Below are 18,358 nucleotides of genomic sequence, written 5' to 3'. Positions count from 1 at the left end.
CACTAACCCATCTCGTTTCCTTATTTTTCTGAATCTCCCAGCAAAAATTAAACCATTGGCTGCTTTGACCAGCTCTTTGCCTGGAATTAAATTACTGATTTCTGACCACTAGTTGGTGGTCCTGGGCTTGCTTGTCCTAGGGAGAGGGTAGTAGAGAGTAAAAGCAAGGTAACAGAGAGTAAAATTGCACCAAAGAGCTTGGGCCAAACAAGCAGCTTTGTCCCCGAGTGTGACAAGGTGATTGACCTCAATATCCTTGTGCCATGGGAAAAGGCAGATGCTGCACAGCATCCCCTGCAGCATCCCTGTGATGTGGGATTTGAGGAAGACATGGAGGCCTGCTGCTGCTGCCTGCCCTGCTGTGTAGCCCCTGCCAGGGTGCTGCTCTGAATGAATCCTTCTTTAAAGGGCAGCAGAACTCTCAGGAAAGCCTCCAGCCCTGATACAAAGACTTCCAGTGTCAAGGAATCCTCTGGAGCCTTTAGTGATCTCTTACAGGTGACAAAATGATATTCACTGTTTTTATTGGTTGAATCTGCGCAGATTTGGCTTCATCCACTTGGGTGCCTGCTGGCAGGTGGAGGGTCAGGATGGTGGGGTCAAGCACACCATCCACACCACTGAGCCACAGCCAGCCTGTCTTTGCACATTGTGCCAGCACTGGGTGACAAAGGCGTTTGATGGGCACCATGTTTGCAAAGTTACGGGTCTTTCTAGCACACATGTATTGGCTGCCCTCCCTGTACAGCCATGGAAATGCTGCGGACAGTTGTGTACCCCATGTAAAGGGAAGATTTGATTTGCCTTCCCTGAATGCCTGTCTGTCCTCATCAAGCACAGCAAGAGCAGAGGCAGCCTGCTTGGCCCAGCCAGTTCCCTCCCCAGTGGTTAAAGATAGATAAAGGCAACTGAGAGCATCAGCCCAGCCCTCCAGAGAGGTGACTGTCCAGCTCTCCTTGGCATTCCTGCAGTCTCTCACCAGGCTTGGCTCCCATCAGGCTGGTGTCTCTCCCGACTCAGGGCTTGGGGAGGGCAAGATCTGCCCCACACACTTCCAGTCTATGACTCAAGTCTTCTAAATCCTGCCTTGTTTCATGCCTTGAGAGGCATCCCACGTCTTAAAGGATTCTAGCCATACTGGGGCCAACTTGCCCATCCTGGGTGTAAACCCTTAGCTCAGGCAGAGCTCAGGTGGCTTTCCTTACCGAGATCTATTGGTAGAGTTCCTTTTAATAGCATGTACGTGATGTGGAGTGGGATAAACCACTCCAACTCTGGCTGGCACGTCATAAATCTCAGGGAAAAAAATAATGCAAAGGGCCAGGAGGCTGGGGGGTGAAAAAAAGCAGAAGGAAGAGACTGTTTTCTGAGAACCCAAAGCAGTGAGGGGTGGAGAGCAGGAAAGGCAGGGTTGTACGGCTCACTGGGGCAGAGTGTGCAGTTGTTTATACTGGAAATGAGTTTCTGTTTATTGCAAGCTATGGTGGGGAGACCACAAAGTGAACGTAAAACAAAATGGGAAGGGTGTGGGAAAAGTCAGGGGAGGGGGAGTGGGTGCCTTTGACAAACTCCAGAAGTCACGTCCAGTAATAAATCAAGCCGGGATCTGTCCCAGGACACAGGACCCAGAACATCTGCTTGGGCTGCAGGGAAGCTGGACAGGCAAGGAGGGATCTCCCAGCCCTGTCTGGGGCCAGGCAGGAGGCAGGGGCTTGGGCGACTCAGCCACCCATGGGTGCTGAGCCCGGCAATACTCATATGCCAGCAGAGGTAGACCGAGCACCTGGCTCTACCAGGACACATGGGGAACTGCACTCAGGGCTGAGGGATTTAGCAGGCATCTTCAGTCAGCCTCTCCATCCTCAGTAGCCATCCCTTGACTGCTCTGCACCTCCATTTCCTTGTCTGTAAGGTGGCACAGGGTGCTTTTCTGCCATTTATCACTTTTCCCAAGCTTTGCAGCAAATACTGCATGGGATGGCAACTCCTGCAATGCCTCAGAGCTGGGGTATGGTGTAGGTGCCACTGGGAAGGGAGGTCCCCTGATCTCTTCCAGGGTAGCAGGAATTGATGTAATAACAGGGCTGCTGGTGAAATGAGAGACAAATCTCATGATAACCCCACCGGAGCCAGCAATGCATCCATTCCGTGTACAGACTTTGAAGGTATTAAGTGCTAAGGATTTTGATTTGACATCTGAATCCAGCTGCATTTTTGTGAGAAGCCCTTGCAGGTTACAGCTCCAGACCTAACTTTCATAAATAATCTGTTGCCTTCGGTGTAGTGCTTTGGAAGGCGTGGTGAATGTTTGTTTTGCAGATTCAAGCATTCCCCTCCTCTTCTTCCTTTTCCCCTTCCTTGGAAAATGGATCCTATTAACCACTGCAGATGACACAACACATGCCAATACATTTGCAACCCATTTGGCTCATAGCGAAGGCTGCTTTCGAGCTACAGACTTCCCCAAGGGTCCAAGTAAAGCATTGTCATGGGAAGAGAAACAAAGATTGTGTGTCTGCCCTGTGAGTCCTGGCCCAGTTGTTGACTTTCCAGCCCATATTAGTGCAGAAAGCAGGAGAGACAGCCACTGAGATGCATGTGTGAGTTATGACCTCAAAAGTCATTTGAATTTCATTATGCTGGGCCATGGTTGAGCTGCTCTGCCGTAATGCTGTGGGTGCTGCTGTGGGATCTGCTGTCCAGAAATGCCTGTGACCCACTTTCTGGGCACAAGGTTGCTGTATCACACTGATGATATGCCTCCAGCATCTTTCTGTGACAGACAAATCCCAAATCTTCCCGTCAGGATCCTGGTTGGGTTCAACCTCGTGTCACCACTGGAAAGGTCCAAAACTTTGGCAGCATTGCAGCATTTCCCCACTTACTCCAGGCGTATTGCCTTCCTTCCCATGCTTCTGGTGACTTACAAACCATGGGACAGACCTAGCTGCACTGGCATTAACCCAGCCAGAGCTGCTTTTTCTGCTCCAGGAGAGGATGGTAAACTATTTGGGTAAACCCCTAGTGCTCTGCTCTGTTTTTTGCTAGCACCTCCTTGCAGCTCTCATCCTCAGCCAAGCCCTGGCTCTCAGACCCATCCTGGCTGCTCACCTCATCTCAGAAGGATTCTGAGCCATCTGTGTGCATCGAGATGAAGCATCTCCTTATTGCAGGAGGCATTTGCAGTGTGTTCCTGGTCCGTGGTGGGGCTCATGTGATGGGGCTCATGTGAGCCAGGACACCACACCATCCTTATGCTGCTGGCAAGGTCCAGACCATGGGACTTCCTCTTCACCTGTAATTTTCTGTGCAACACTTCAGAGAGCACAGCAAAATCCTTCAGTGACTCTAATAACGTTTCCCTTCAAAGCTCTAGGGTATTTCCCCCCCATCCCTGTGAAGTCACGCTTCAGGTCTGCTGAAATCCTAGCAAATACCTCCTAAAATCCCCTGGAGCCCCTGCGACAGTTTATTGAGAGTCCAGGACTGCTTGACCTTGGAGGGGGTGAGAAAGGGAGGGGAAGAATGAGCAGCCCTGTGCTTCCCTGCCAAACTACTTGATCCAGTGCTGAGCCTCTTGCAGAGACCACAACCCAGTCAAAAATCAGTCCCAGCCCATCAGTGGGGTATCTGGGCATAATGCCCTTCTCTCCCCTCTGCTCCAGGTCTCTGGGGGGTCTCCTGCTGTGCTGGGCAGTGCTGCTGCATGCACAGTGTGGTGTGTTCCCCAAAAAAGCAGGAGAATCACCTGTGGGTGGGGCCCATCCCAGCATCCTGGCTCCTTTATCCTGCCCAAAAGAGGTATGGGGATCTCTGAGTGACAACTCGTTCCCAGCTGTGGTGCTTGGTGTGAGCAGGGGGGTTGCCCACCCTGGCGATCTATCCTTCTGCTGGGGATTCCCACTGGTCCTCAGGAAATAATTAAAATATTGATAACAATATTTTGTATGAAAATAAGTGCTTGTTATTTCTTCGTTGTTGTAAGCAAATCAGAGGATGCATGACAAGCTGCTCTCCTCCATCAGGAGAGAGAGGCTGTGCTGAGCATCCAGGTTATCACTGTCAGGGCAGACTTGGAATGATGCTGCTCTTGCCACTGATCCAGTGCTGATGCACTCGGGGAAGGTGTGTTTGCTTCTGGGGTTTCATTGTTAAAAGATCATCGATAAATTACAGGGAGTCCAGAGAAAAATTGATTAAAGGATTAAAAGATAGCATATGACCTAAAGGGAAGATTAAGGGAATTTAGTGAGGTGCTTGCTGTGGAGTGGAGCTGGGGGGAAGGAAGAAAATAAAAACAACCTTGCAAAGGTGGTGATTAGACCAGGTGAAAACAGTGGCTGTGGGTAACTAAATTGGTTTGTGCTTCACACTTTGTTTTGCAAATTTCAGGCTCTCGGTTGAGTGGGAAGTGGCTCCCCAAGCCCCTCGAGCTGTTGGAGCTGCCTTGGCCACACATGCCATGAGTGTCCCCTGGGGTTTGCCCACTGCTGTTTGTGGGGATTTAAGCATCGAGCCAGGATTTGAGGAAGATGAGCATCATTTTCATAAAGAAAAAGGCCTTTTTTTAGCTCCATTTCTTTAGGGATGGGCTGAATAATGGGACGTCCCTTGAAGCAGCCTGAGTTAAGGATGCAGCTATTACTTCCAAATGCAGTGAAGTCTGGAGCTGTGTGACTTACATCATCCCAAGGACCCCATTGCCTTAAAAAAAGAATGAGGCCGGGGCCTGACTCAGGCCTGAGGATAAAAAAACAGACATTCATAAAGAGAGCAGTGGCCTTGAACTGTGGTGTTAGCTGAGCTGGTATCCCAGCCCACCGCATCCAGAAATGTCACACTCCTCTGGGTTTCATCCCCTTGAACAACACACTTTGGGTGAGCTGCAGAGACTGATGGTCTTCCTGCCTCCACCCCAGCACAGGGGAGGATTTAGGCTTGAGGTGGGGACACTCCCACTGTTAGTGACATGCCTGACTGGTATTTTCTCAAGGCTAGAGAGTTGGCAGCTGAGGACTGGTGTGGAGACCTCACTTCCTGTGATAAATTAGGCATCTTCCCAAATACCTGTCATTAATGGGCTCGCATCATCCCTGAGCAGCCAGAATAGCACCATAAACCAGAGCCATCCCCTGAGGTGTCCTTCTCAGCTCCATCCCCACCATAGTCCAGTGCTTTGATTTTCCAGGATATATTATGCAGAGGCACATATGGAGTGGGTTGGGTGGCTTCACTGGACATACTGAAAGAGGCTGGCTACTGCTGAGAGGACTTGCACGTATTCAAAGAAGGAACAGCATGGGAAGATTGTCATTTCTCTGCAGCCAGCTCTGGCATCTCTCTCGGGGGACCTCTGGCTCCAGGCCAGCTATTTTTGCAAGGTGCCTGCAGTTGGGATTTCCCAGCAGGACTGTAACAATGACCTGAAGCTGGGCAAGGTCACCAGGGCTCTTCCACACTCCCAGCATAGTCCCTGGGGCTCAGCGACAGGCACAGGCTGCAGATCAGCCCTGGAGCAGCATAGCATCTCACCAGGAGAGTATGGGGGGCAGAAGGGCAGCCCCAATGATATGAGTCAGTGACCAGGGGATGCTGAGTCTGCATGAGCAAACCCAAATGCAATCAGGATGACCAAACATGGGATGAGCAAATGGTTCCACTGCCTGTGCAGACACCTGCTGCACAGGAAGTAGTACCTTCATACAGATGCCCACTATCAGGTTCCCTGTCCCAACTGAACCTAAGGCTGAGCAGTCGGTACAGGCTTAAGGGCACCAAGGGTTCTGCCTTTTAAAGGGATGGGAGAACAGCCTGCAGCGTTTTGTCTAGGAAAACATGTGTGAGAAAAGAGGAGAGGGTGGTTTTCAATAAATGCTGAAGGAAAGGAACTTTTCCTGCAAAAACCAGTGCAATTGCAAGGAGAAAGTGGATAGGGGGTACATCTGCTTACTAACTGCTCCCATCAGTCCCTCCTCCTAACCAGACAGGGGAATAGAAGCCCAAAAGTATCCTTTTCTCTTCTCCAGAGAGACAGAAATCTCTTACTTTTTCTTTTGCATTCCCCATGGAGTGAGAAACATGTCTGCCAGGAGGTACCTCACTGGGGTATTGCAGAGAACAACAAGGGGAAGAGCAGAGCAGAGAAGGGGATGCATCCAGACTGCATGTCAAGAGGGATGAAGAGAGAGGAGGCATTTTTGGAGAACTGCTGGCTGTTGGAGGCAGCCCACACTCCCCCACTGGGAGTGATAGCTGGTAATGTTCGTGGCTGGGTTGTTACTCAGTACATGACAAAGTGCTTATAGCTTCCCTCCAGAGGCTCCTCATGGATAAATATACAACTTCCAGGAGTTCTGGTGGGACAGCTTTGCTGAGGATACGTGGCTGCTGATGGTCCCAGTTGTGTCTGATCACACCTGGTATTTTCCCTGTCTTCTCCATCTGGAGAGAGGATGGATTGCTTTCTTGCTGCCTTTGAATAAGGTGATGGAGTGGGCAGGGGCATTGTGTGGTGTAGGTTATGCAGGGAATTTGTACCTGAAGCTGGGAAAAAAGGGAGAAGTGGATGCTGAGTTCTCTTCTGCAAACACTGCAGGCAGGGAGACAGGGGACTGACATGGCACAGACCTTCAGGGTCCCCAATACCTGCCAAAGAACCATCAAGGGCATTCCCCTTGCACAATTGAGATGAGGAAGGCGCTGCCCTCCCTCACACCAGACAGGAATGTTCCCTCTCTCTGGCTGGCAGCTTTTAGGGCTGAGCTCCTGGAGGAGATTAGATTGCCAGGGGTCTGCACAAATTTGGGCTCCAGGACTATGTGTTGTTCACAGCTGGTGTGGACTGAGGTGGGGCACAGCAGAAACCAGAGCAGTGCCAGACAGCTCTGCTTTTTATCAAGGACTACCAAGGGAGGCAGATCCTTCTCCCTGGAGATCAGGGCTGTGGTGTGCTCTCATGTGCACTGACCACAATCTGCTTGGGGTGAGGAGCAGCTGCTTGGGGAGCCCATGTGTTGCTAGGAAGCATTTTCCCCCTGCATTGCCTTGGCACAGTGCATCCAGCCTCATGTCGAAGAAAAGGGTCCCTGGAAGGAGAAATTATTTTGGCAGGGACTGGAAAATCCCGTGTAATTCATGCCCTTCAAACTTCCCAGCCATTTTATAAGGGACACACACAGCATTTGGATGGGAGCTGCAGCGACATCAAGCTCTCCTCTCCAAACCCCAGAGGAGGAAAGCCCCATGAATGTGCAAAAGCCAAGAGCACGTCAGCCCCTTGCTCAACGCGTGGGAGCTGCAGCCCCGGCACTGCTGTGTGAGTGTGGAGACGGGCATCCTGAGATGCTCCGGTCCTGAACTGTGGGCATGGATGCGCTCTCCATCCCCGGGGCCTCCCAAGGCTGCGTTTGCCGGCACCCTCCCTCGGTTGCTGCACGGTCTCTCACCCCACACCGCTCCTCAGGTCTCCGGGAGCTGGACGGGGGCCCGGCACAGTCAATCCTAGAGCAGCCGGTAACGACGTTCGGTCATTACTGCCCGGGGCTATGTGCGAACCAGTGACCTGGCTCTGAAATGGTTTATGTTACATGCAAATCCCCTCGCAGAGGTGTTGGGGGAGGAAAGCCGGCCTCGCCGTGAACTCCCCGGGCTGGAGAGCAAACCCCAGCGCTGCTGCAAAGAACCTCCCGTGCCGGGTGCGCTGCTGTGCCGCCGCATCCCGCCTTCACGGTGCCCCCATCCCGGGGGTGCCGCACCGAGCACGGCGAACCCCGGCCCCGCTCGAGGACTGGCGGTGCTACTGTTATACACAAAACAATAATCAGCTGCCGTAACGAGGATGCAGAGTAGCTGAGCTGGCTTCCCTGCTGTTGTGCCGGCTCCAAGTAGAAACAGCTGCATTTGGTTTGGTTAAATGTTTTATTTACTCACAATTATCCCAGATAACAGATTTGCTTTCTTTTGTTCAATATTTAATATTGTTTCAGAACAAAGCTGCTCTTTGGTTTCTGGTGGAGGACAGGGGGGTTAGTGGGGACTTTCCCCTGTGATGCAGTCCCAAGTGAAGGCTGGAGGTGCCCAGCAGCCCTGCTGTACATCCGTCCCTAAGGCATCCAGCCCAGAATCCTGTTCCATGGGGGACGAAGTGAACTGCAGGAGCACAGTTAGGGTTTGGGGTGCTAGTGTGCTGGGCAGGATCTCCAAGGACTCATATGGTCATTTTCCTTTGGACAGCAATGCTGTCCAGTACCAGCGCTGCTGGACAGAGGGGGAACAAGGGGGTCTGTCATGGGTGCAGGATGCCAGATGGCTTCTCCTGCCTAAATCCCACATCTTGAGGAGCATCTCCAGAGACAGTTGCCATGCCAGCCATCCAACCCACCCATAGCTGCAGTTCTCACAACCCCTCTTCTCTTGCTCTTTCCTCTCACAGACTGGGGCTGTGAGGCTTGCTCACTAATTTTCTGAAGCCTGGAGAGTGGTCAGGTTGAAGAGCACCTACGCTGTGCTGCAAACAGCATGGCCTCATGCAGTGTGGGATGAAGCAAACTCCAGTGAGCCTCTTATCACACCAGGAGCTTGCCCTGCTACATGGGCTTGAAAGTGGGACGTTCCTCTCTATGAATAATGCCCTACCCAAAAATTTACAGCGTTGCCTCTTGCCGTGCTCACTGAATTTTCTGCAAGGGAAATGAGAAAATCCATAGTTTGGTTTATGAGTCCCAATCAGTGTAAAACAGGGCCTTTTAGAAATTTATCTTTTGCTGAGTTCACCTTTTTCTCCAGCACCTTCTGGGGAATAAATTCTTGCTCTTTGAGGCTGGGGAGCTGGCTCCTAGATGGTAGCAGGGTCAGGGGACTTTGGCTACAGCTGTAGCTGTCCCTGGCCCCTGTTGGGAGCTACCAAGGAGGTGCTGCATCCTATGAGTGTCAGGGCTGGGCCAGGTGCTGGCTGAATGTGGACAATTCTAGTGTCAGCTGGGATGGCTTACACTCCAGAGGGGTATGTCTTCAGTGTCTAATTTCAAGCGGGAGGAATGTCTTCCTTAAAATGTCCACTTGCTAAGGTTGGGGTGGCTTAGACTGAAAGGGAGAGACGTAAACCCTGTCTCCAACACTTGCCCAGGTCACCCAGGAGGTCAATGAGGAACAAACCCATTTCACTCTGTGCCCCTGCACTCTTGGGTTCTCTAATTCTCCCTCAAATGAATTCTGCCTCATTAATTAAAAAACAAACAAACAAAACCATCAAACCAAAGCCAAACCCTTGCTTTATCTTTCTTGAAGAAGCAGTGGCTATGAACATGATGTTCCCAGAACATAGGGAGCATCACCTGCCTACGCACCACCCCACTGCTGTCCTTTGCACCCCTTCTCATCCTCATACTTACCCAAGAACAACTGAACAAGGGGAATCAGAGCAAAATCAAAGCTTCACCTTCATCCCTTTCACCAGCAACAAAACATAGCCATATCCAAACATTTGGATTGATGGAAGGCACTGTCCCCAGCCACAGCCATGCTGCACTCCAGCGCAGGTGGTGCATGGCAGAAGGATGCTCCCCTCATCCACCTGGCAGTAAAAAATATGATTTATTCATCATTTTTTTCTTTGTTGTTTCCTACCAGCCTGCTCTACACAAACAATTTTAGAAAAGCAGCATTAGATAAATAATACATCGTGCTTGCAGCCAGCATGTGCATAACAAAAGCATCTGTGTCAATGTGCGTGTAGATGTGAGGGGTCTGCTGCTCTCGTGCACATTTGCCCACATGCTCAGTGCTGGCATCTCACTCCCAGGTGGGTCCCTGTTGTGCCCTCTGGCCTCTGCAGCTTTGCTTTTGGTCACTCATCTGCCTTTTTACTCATCAGTAGATACTCACAGCCTGCAAGGTCATGGCTGTGGTGCCAAAAAAGTCAGTGGGTGATGATATGGAGGGTATGTTAGGCACAGACAAGAGATTGGGCAGCAGTCCTGCAGTGGGCACTGGGGAGAGGCCAGGATGCAAACAGCAGGAGTCTGGCAGCAAACAGTCTTGGTTCTGTGATTGCTCCCTAGCACAGGGCAGCACAGGGGTCCTGCCCATGTGCAGGCAGGTTGTGTCACAGCTGTACCTCTAGCACAAGCACATGCTGCTGCAAGGGACTCTGGAGCCTTTGCTGGTCCAAGACAGAGATGATGAGTTATGCAGGTGACCCCAAAAGCACACTATAGGCTCATTATCCCCCATCAGCCCAGCGCCTGAATGTGCCCCAAGTGCACCAGAAAAAATACCTCCTACAGAAGTGTTTGAGAGGCCTCTTAAAACTTTTATTGGCACTATTTTTTGTATCCCTCCACCTGTGGAGCAAGGCATCTTTAGTACGTTCAGCCCTCAGCAGGAGAGGAAAATTATAACTGATCCATTTCAGAAACCTCTAAAAGTGACCTAAAATAACTTTTCTATATATAAAAATGTCATGATTTTAATGTCCATTATCTCATGACCTAGCAGAGTTAGGAAAAGCTCTTGTAGATCATTTTTAGTGGTTTTTAAAATGGATTGGTCACACTTTTCCTCTGCACAGTGGGACTCAGGGTACAAGGATAACTGGGCTTTAGAGATGAGGAGGGAAACAAAAATGTGTATCTGTGCTGATGCATCGAGAGCTGTTTCATCCTCAAGGTCCACGTGTTGTGCTCTTACCAGCTGAGCAGGGGTGCTGGAGCTGGTCAAGCAACAGCTGTTTCCAGCAAACCAGAGAGACAGAGGTTAAAAGGATGCAAAACACTGGGCACTATGTGGTTGGAAAGCAAACTCCATCCCTGCCATTAGTCTTTTGTGGGGTCTTCAGAGATGATGACCCTGGGCCCAGGTTTTGCTGCCTGTTGCAGCCCCATATTCTGCTGGAACTGCTTGAGAGCAGCATGCCCATGTGGGATACACTTGGCTCTGGTGCAGCCTTTCATCCCCTCACTCTGAGCTTTTGCAACAAGGCTGGTTGCAGCCCAAGCCTCTGGGAAGCTGCCACAGCCAGGCATTAAACACGCCAGGTTTCCAGGGAGGACATCAGCAGAGCAGAGGACATCAGCAGAGCACGTGGGAGAAGTGGCTTCCTGCCATGCGAGAGGTTAACAGACAGATTAGAGAGGGCAGGCACTGTTTGTGTCGAAAGGAAAGGAGCTCTGCCTTCACATAGTTCAGCAGCTCCATGAAGTGACAGGGAAGTAAATATTTGCCAGGATTAAGGAGGCTGTGTGCAGGAGAGAAGTGCCCAAGTGGCTCATTGTGTTACTTGGGCTGGTTTTGGCGTGGGGCAGGTGCTGAGAGCTGGACATCATCTGGGGGAGAATGAAGGAGGTTGGAGCAGGACACCCCACACCCAGAAGCACTGCCCAAAGCCTCAGGGCAGAAAAAGCCTTTAAGGCTGCTCCCTTGATGGCTTTGTTTTGCTCCACTGCCTTTCTTACTCTCTCTGTCGGCCTGATGGGCTGGCCCACCTCCAAAGACAGCATTACAGAGTGCCGGATCGATTGGAGCCTGCAATTTTATTTGCTGTCTTTAAGAGCCTTTGATGGGCAGCATGAGCTGTGCCAGCGAGCGCCTTTCATGGGAGAGGAGGGGAGAGGAACGAGGTTGCAAGACACCATGTCCCACAGGGAGATGAGGGCCCTGCCACCAGCTTGGAAAAGACAGAGTGGGCAAAAAGAGCCCTCCCAATGTACCAAGGCAGCTGAGAAGGGGCTTGCAGCCCTCTCCTCCGTGGTGCCTGGCAGTCATGGTCACAGTCACCCATGTGTTGTGGTCACAGCTCCAGGTGGCACATTGCACTGGCCCTACACTCTCCTGTGGGATGGATTTACTCTCCATCAAGGTGGAAAATGGGGTAGTTGCATGACAACCCCCTCCCGAAACGCCTGTGGCTCCTGGACCGATGGCTCTTTGCAGAGATGGAGGTTGCAGGAGTGTCCCTGTGAGACAGCTTGTGTCTGCCCAGAAAGAGAGGGTGATAGCTGGGGCAAGACAGCTGCTGGGGCAGTAGCATCCCTTCAGCTGCATCTGTGCTTGAACTCTGCATCAGGAGGGCAGAGATGCAAGGGTGGTTTTGCCCCCTTCCCCAGCCTCTTCTTTCACCCCTGGCTTGCTAAAAGGCACTAGAGGATGAAAGGTGGAGTGTGCTGTGGACACAGAGGGTTGAGGCTGCATTTGGGGCCCCAGTCCTGAAGCAGAGGGCAGGATTTTCAAGGCATTCAAGGCTGTGAAAATGGGGCATCTTCAAAGGCTGCTGCAGAGTGGGCTGGAAGCAGGGGACAGCTTGGTCAGCCCCCATCTTCTCCCAGCAAAGCAAACCTGGAGGCATGAGCCCACCCCAGCCTCCTCAGTGGAGGAATTAGCTCAGATCACAAAGAGCCATATCAGGGGTAATACTGGAGACAATGGAGGTAAATTATCCTCAGATGGACTACTAGTGACACAGTAGCAGTGCAGCATCTGGGGCCGTGCGGGTAGGATTGGATCCTGCGGGACTACAAGGATGCTCGAAAAAGCCCCTTCTGCTTCTGCCTGGCTTCCCGGCGTCTTCCGGTTCCTAGTGGGACAGCTGAGCACAAGCAGCAAATGGGCGAGACGCTCACGGTAGCATCCCTAGTGTCCCCAGCTTCTCCAGCGTCCCTAAGTAGTATTCCCAGCCCCAACCCTGTTTGCCGGGGGCCGGGCAGGTGCTGTTAGCCCACAGTGCCACCACGCGGTCACCTGGGCCCCAAAGGCTGCCCCTAAACTGCGTGCACCCCTTCAGCCCCTCCGGAACACTTCCAGAACCCCCACTGCATCCTGCAAAGGGCAATGCTGCGTTTGCTCCCCCCTTCCCCGGGGAGGCAGGGAAAGGGTTAAGGAGCCTGCGAGGAGGAAGAGGATAGAGCCATAGCAGGGATCAGGCCCTTATCTCTGGCCTTGCGATTAGCCACTCTGTTTTGCTGTGGAGGGTCTGCTTGAATAATTTAACTGGGAGGCTCATTAACCAGACTCTGGCCTTCGTCTGTCGGCTGAAGGCTGAAATAGCCATTAGGAGGAACACGCGGAGCGAGCAGCACAGCCTTCCCTCCTGCTGGCCCCCTCCACTCCCTCTCCCTCTCCCTCTCCTTCTCCTTCTCCCTGCTCCCTGACACTGCTGCCCTTGGCTCTCTTGTCATCTGCTGGCTCCCTCTCAGCCCTGCCCCAGGGGTGCTGGCAGGTGTGCAAGCCCCGTGCCTCAGTTTCCCCTCATCAGACTGTAGTAGACTCTGTAGACTCCAGCTGCAGCTGGAGCTCATTGCATCCCCCCCCCCCCCCCAACTTTTCTAGCAAAAGCCATCTTTATTTCCTGAGCCTGGGCTCTGCTGTGCAATGCTGAGCCAAGATCCCGGCATCCTGCCCTGGCAGTCTGTGCTCATGGCAGACCAGCTGGATTGGCCCTCTCCAGGTGTCTGCTGCTGCCCATCAGGGTCCTGCTCTGGTCCTGGATGTGTCCTTGAGGGTGTTATGCTAGTGAGACCTGGGTTGTGCCTAAGTGGGACCGAAGAGACCTCCCAAACACCTGCAGCTCTGCAGGGCTGCACACACATTGGGGAATTGCAAGATATGGCTGCCGGGATGCCCCATTTTCTGTTGGTGCTTCAGGTTTTGGCCTCCTTCTGGTGCAGCAAAGGCACCGACTCCTCCACCCTTTATGCCTCTGGCCCAGCAGGCAGAGGAGTGTTAGACTGGTGCACGGATTCCCTGAACCAACATCATAGAATCATGGAATCACAGAATGATCTGGGTTGGAAGGGACCTTAAAGACCATCTCATTCCAAGCCCCCTGCCATGGGCAGAGGCACGTGGTGCACATCCAGCCCCGGGACTGTATTTAATGGCAAGGCACTGTGCCAGGGTGCTGCAGTTGGAGCCAGACTCTGCTCTTAGCAATGCAAGTGCCCAGGTACTGAGAGGAGTTGACCTCAGCATCAGGTCAGTTAAAATTTTTAACAACAAGGACAAAATGTATCAGCTGAAAGGTATCACATCTCATCCTCTGCCAGCGCTGGCCTTCGGCATTTTGCAAAGTATTTCTGCAGCTCTGGCTGTGCTGCTGCAAAGAGCAGGATGTCCAGGAAAGCCGAATGCAGTGTGGGTTTAAATTCTCTTCTGACTCTGATGTCTAGGACCAGCTAACGAGGCCAGAGGAAGGCTGCTCCCACTGGGTGCTCTCATCCTGTCTCCAGTTGTCTCTTGGGAGGCAGAGCCCTGGGATGGGATGCTCTGCCCCATGCCAAAAGCATTAACACTGCTAATCTGCCTGCAGAGCTGAATTTTTTCTGCTGGTTTCACATTGTTACTCGTCATCTTGCCAGTGGTCCTTCATCCTCCCTCTAGTCTTTTGGAGGATCATCCCTCAACAAGTTTATCACTCCCCAGGGATGTGGCAGAGAAAGCTGAGAGCAGTGCAGCTTAATGGGGTCAAGAGAGCAGCACCTCCTCCTCATCAGCAACATCTCTGTTGCAGCCTGGAAGATAATTTCCCCCGGTACCTGCCAACCCCCTCTGTCACTCCATCTCTCATTAATGGTGAGCTGCCCAGGGAGAAGGGGAGCTGCTGTGCACAGCCCAGTCCAAAGTAAGGTTTCATGGGGGACCTCAGCACCATGCATGGGACAAAGACCCCCAAATACTTCCAGCAACTGATAAACACAGATCAGGCTCCCATTGCAAACTCTTTCCTCCCAGGCTGACAGCAGTAGGATCATCCCCTTGCTCGGAACCTGTGATAACCCCTCCTCAGCAGGTAATTACTTTTCTCTTTCCCTGGCAGCCCCGCCGAGGGAGCCAGTGCTGATGTGCCGATCCAACAACTACCCGAAGGGTTTCTACTGCAGCTGGCACCTGCCTACGCCCACCTACATCCCCAACATATTCAACATCTCCGTCATGTAAGTGTCTGGGAAGGGAGGGTGGCAATGGGGCGAGTTTTAGTCCCCACAGCCTGGAGCAGGTCTCAAGTAGAGCCATGAAGTCTTGGGGCAGTGAGTCTGACCTCTGCTGAGCATATGGGATCAGTGTTCCAAAAATGGAGCTGGGGAAGGATGTTTCAGGGACGTACAAACCTGATGCTTGGGACTGGGGCATTGTGCCAAGAAAGTTTTGATTTCCCTAGAGGGGACAAGGAAAGTCCCCATCTCCCAGGTCCCCTCTCCGTGCCTCCCAAGACATCCTCTCTGCACCAGTTGTCTGCAGTGGAGGTGGTGCCTGCTGTTTTTTGAGACATTTGGCACATTCACACACTTTCCTGCTGTAGTCTGGCTATGTTTGTGCAGCAGCAGTGTCTCTCAGCTAGAAAAGGCCATGGCATGGCATCATTCCCCCCCATGCCTGAGTTCTGGCACAGCCCTTATACAGGCTGGTGCCATGCATTATCTTCTTCCTCTCGTGGGAGAGGCAGACCCAACCCCAACCCCAGCAGGGTCCCATCTTTTCCTTGAAGCCAGTGTGAGGACATTTACTGCAGTCTCTGTGTAGGCTTAGGATAAAACATCACACACAGGAGCCTACCCAGTTTCCTGGCAGGAGGAAAGCAGCCCCTTTGGCTGTGGCAGAGGCTGGTGCATGGGGGCCCCGTGGGCTTAGTGAGGACACAGAGATGCTTACTCTGCAGCTTCCTCCAGCAGCTTGGATGCGTCCATAGGTAACAGCTATTCTCACCTCTGCTTTCCAGACATGGCACAAAAGAGATGGTCTGTGAGAAGGATGCAGTTCCCAAAAACAGGTGTCACATCAGATACCTCCAGCTCTTCTCAACGGTGAAGTACAAGGTGACTCTGACAGTCACGAATGCTCTGGGCAAAAACTACACCACTGTCACCTTTGACGAGTTCGCCATAGGTAACTTCCACGGCAACAACTGGCCTCTCCAAGGTGGTGTTGGGGTTGGCTTGTTCTGTGCTCAGCGTCGCCCACTGGGGAGACGGGATGGGGAAAGGATTGGCTCTCCAAGTGGAGCCTCTGCCTATCCATGCATGAGATGGAGACGGGGTCTGAGCCATGCTGGCATCCTCCCCATGACCCTCTCATTCTCACGACCCTGCTGTAACTGATGCCAGCACCTGAGCATCCTGGGGGAGCCAAGCAGGATGGCCACAGCAGCCTCCATGCTGGTCACATCAGTGGCCTGGTGCCCTGCGTGGTCCCATCCCCAGTGGTCCAGATCGCCCATGGTTGCTGAGCTCCTCCCTGCTTGGGAGACTGGGAAGTGGCTGCCACGTACCAGGGCAGAGACGTGTTAAAATCGTGTGGTCCAAGTGGTGTTGCCCATCTTACCCCTCAGAGTGTCCCTAAAAGAGAGGTTTGGTGTTTGTGCTGGAAGCAGTCCTGGGAATTAGGAGTGGAAGGGAAATTAAAATGTCCCATTCACTTCCCTCCATCCTTAGTTAGGATAAAGTCCTCCCACAGTCAGCCTCCCCCAGCCCTTGCCCAATATGCTCCTAAAAACCCTATTCCCCTTTTTGCACCCCTTCACTGCCCCATCAGGGCATCAGACGCTATGCAATGTGAGACAGGGAGCGGGAGGCTCTGGGAGCTGAGATGTCCATGTCTTGGGCTGTGCCGCAGGGATTCTGCCCAACCATGTCCAGACCCACGGTGGAGATGATGCTCTGACCGTGAAGGGCAGGCATGAACCGAGGAACTGAGTGCCAGACACAGCAAAACAGGCAGCTTTTGCCACCAGCCAAAGCCAGATTACAGCTGGTGCTGTGACATCCTCAAAGAACGGGAAAAATAGGAGAGAGTAGAGTTCAGGAATACGTTGAAAAACAATTTGCTGGTTACATGTGGCAATTACTGGACCAGAAAAACAAATAAATGAATCATTGAAGTGCAGCCAGCAGTTGGTCTTCGCCTTCGGTGTGCTACACATCCCAGTCCAGAGAAGCTGGAAGTACCAGAGTACAAGAAGAGGAGCTCCACTGGTATCCCAGATTTTCCTTTCTACTCCAAATCCTGGAAAATATTGAACAAGAAGCAAGGTGCCAGCTCTGAACAGAGCAGGATGCTTTGGGAACATTGCTAACAAGGCAGGGAGCTTAGTGGGAAAGTGGTGGAGTTTCAGTCACTTGAGTGCCTTTAAATGGAAATTGTTGTGTTTGTGGAAGATACACTCCTTAAAAATGAAGGTAACCTCCAACCTGCAGGGCCCAGGACAGCAATTAAGCTGCATTTTCCAAGTTCCTTGCATTCCCTCCTGTAGGAGTTCAGGGCATCCTCTTGTAACATCTGCATCCCACCCATGCCCTGCCTGGCTTCCCAAACATCTGGTCCTTCATCCAGCACACAAGGGTAACTCCCCTGGGAAGCACACCCAGCTGCAAGCCTCGGGCATCCCAGCACCAGCACAAGCCGGATCCAGCCCAGCAGTCTGAACTCAGCCCAAGTCGGAGGAGTGGTGAGCAGAGGCCAGTGCTGCCCCAGGCCAGCCCTTAGCATGGGTGTACTATAGCTGTCTCTTGCAAGAGTGCCTGGAGAGGTGCAGGGTGCCTGGACACATCCCAGCATTTGCAGTGGGAGGCGAGACCACCCAGCATTACCTGGCAGATGCTCCAGGATGGCACCTGGGGAAGGGGTGATGGGCTGATGCTGATAGAAAGGGTCATGTCTTGCACCCTGCCACCAGCCCTCTCCCATAACCAGTTCAGTATCTAATGGCCTTAGAATCTCCTCAGGACTTAGTATGGACACCATGGATAAGTAGCACAGAGAGGGTGGTAACAGAGTGCTGAAGAAGGCAGTCAGGAAGCTTAGCAGAGTCTTTATAGGATGAACTCTGCTGCTTCTGAACAGCAGCCACCTACCCCAAGTGCAGCTTTGCCATCCTGGTGTTTCCACTTAAAACGAGAGCACTGTGTTAGTGCATTTCACCCTGCAGTTTTGCCCCAGGTTGGCTGCTGTCCTTACAGAAGGTTCAGTGCCTCTTCCAGCTCCCCTCTCTGCAGCTGCAATCCAGTACTATGTTCCAGCATGGTGGGTGCTGGAGGTGTGGATGTAGCACATGATAGGTTTTCTGGGGATCTCCACCAGCATTAGCAGGGTTGATAAGATCTCATCTTGGAAATTTTTCTGGGTTTCCCTCTGCTAAGTGAAGAGTTGGAAAACTCACGGCTCAGGGCAAAGCCGCTGCTCCGGCTCGTTGAAAAAGTGCTGAGTGGGAACATTGCAACATCTGGACACATCCCGCTAAAATGAAGAGACAGTGTCAACCAGCACCTGTGTGATGCTTCTTCTAAAACCCATGGGCTGGGGTTGTCAGAGCATGCCTTCTGTTTTTCCCTTAGCTTAGAGAAAAGCGTCATACCTTCTGCACGGAGGTTAAACT

General features: G+C 52.2%; 1 protein-coding gene across 2 annotated transcripts in view; it reads left to right on the top strand.

Annotated features, from left to right (window-relative positions):
- CNTFR (ciliary neurotrophic factor receptor) overlaps positions 1–18,358 on the top strand; it is a 203,317-nt gene that overhangs the window by 164,609 nt on the left and 20,350 nt on the right. For both annotated transcript variants that reach the window (XM_029961543.1, XM_018077340.1), the window contains 2 exons: positions 14,807–14,924; positions 15,707–15,873. In XM_029961543.1, coding sequence (XP_029817403.1) covers positions 14,807–14,924; positions 15,707–15,873 — 285 coding nt within the window. The remainder of the gene's footprint in view (positions 1–14,806; positions 14,925–15,706; positions 15,874–18,358) is intronic.

The sequence above is a fragment of the Manacus vitellinus genome, unplaced genomic scaffold (genome assembly GCF_001715985.3).
Source record: "Manacus vitellinus isolate BGI_N305 unplaced genomic scaffold, ASM171598v3 scaffold_36_pilon, whole genome shotgun sequence".
Taxonomy (NCBI): Eukaryota; Metazoa; Chordata; class Aves; order Passeriformes; family Pipridae; genus Manacus; species Manacus vitellinus.
This window is presented reverse-complemented; position numbering and strand designations above follow the sequence as displayed.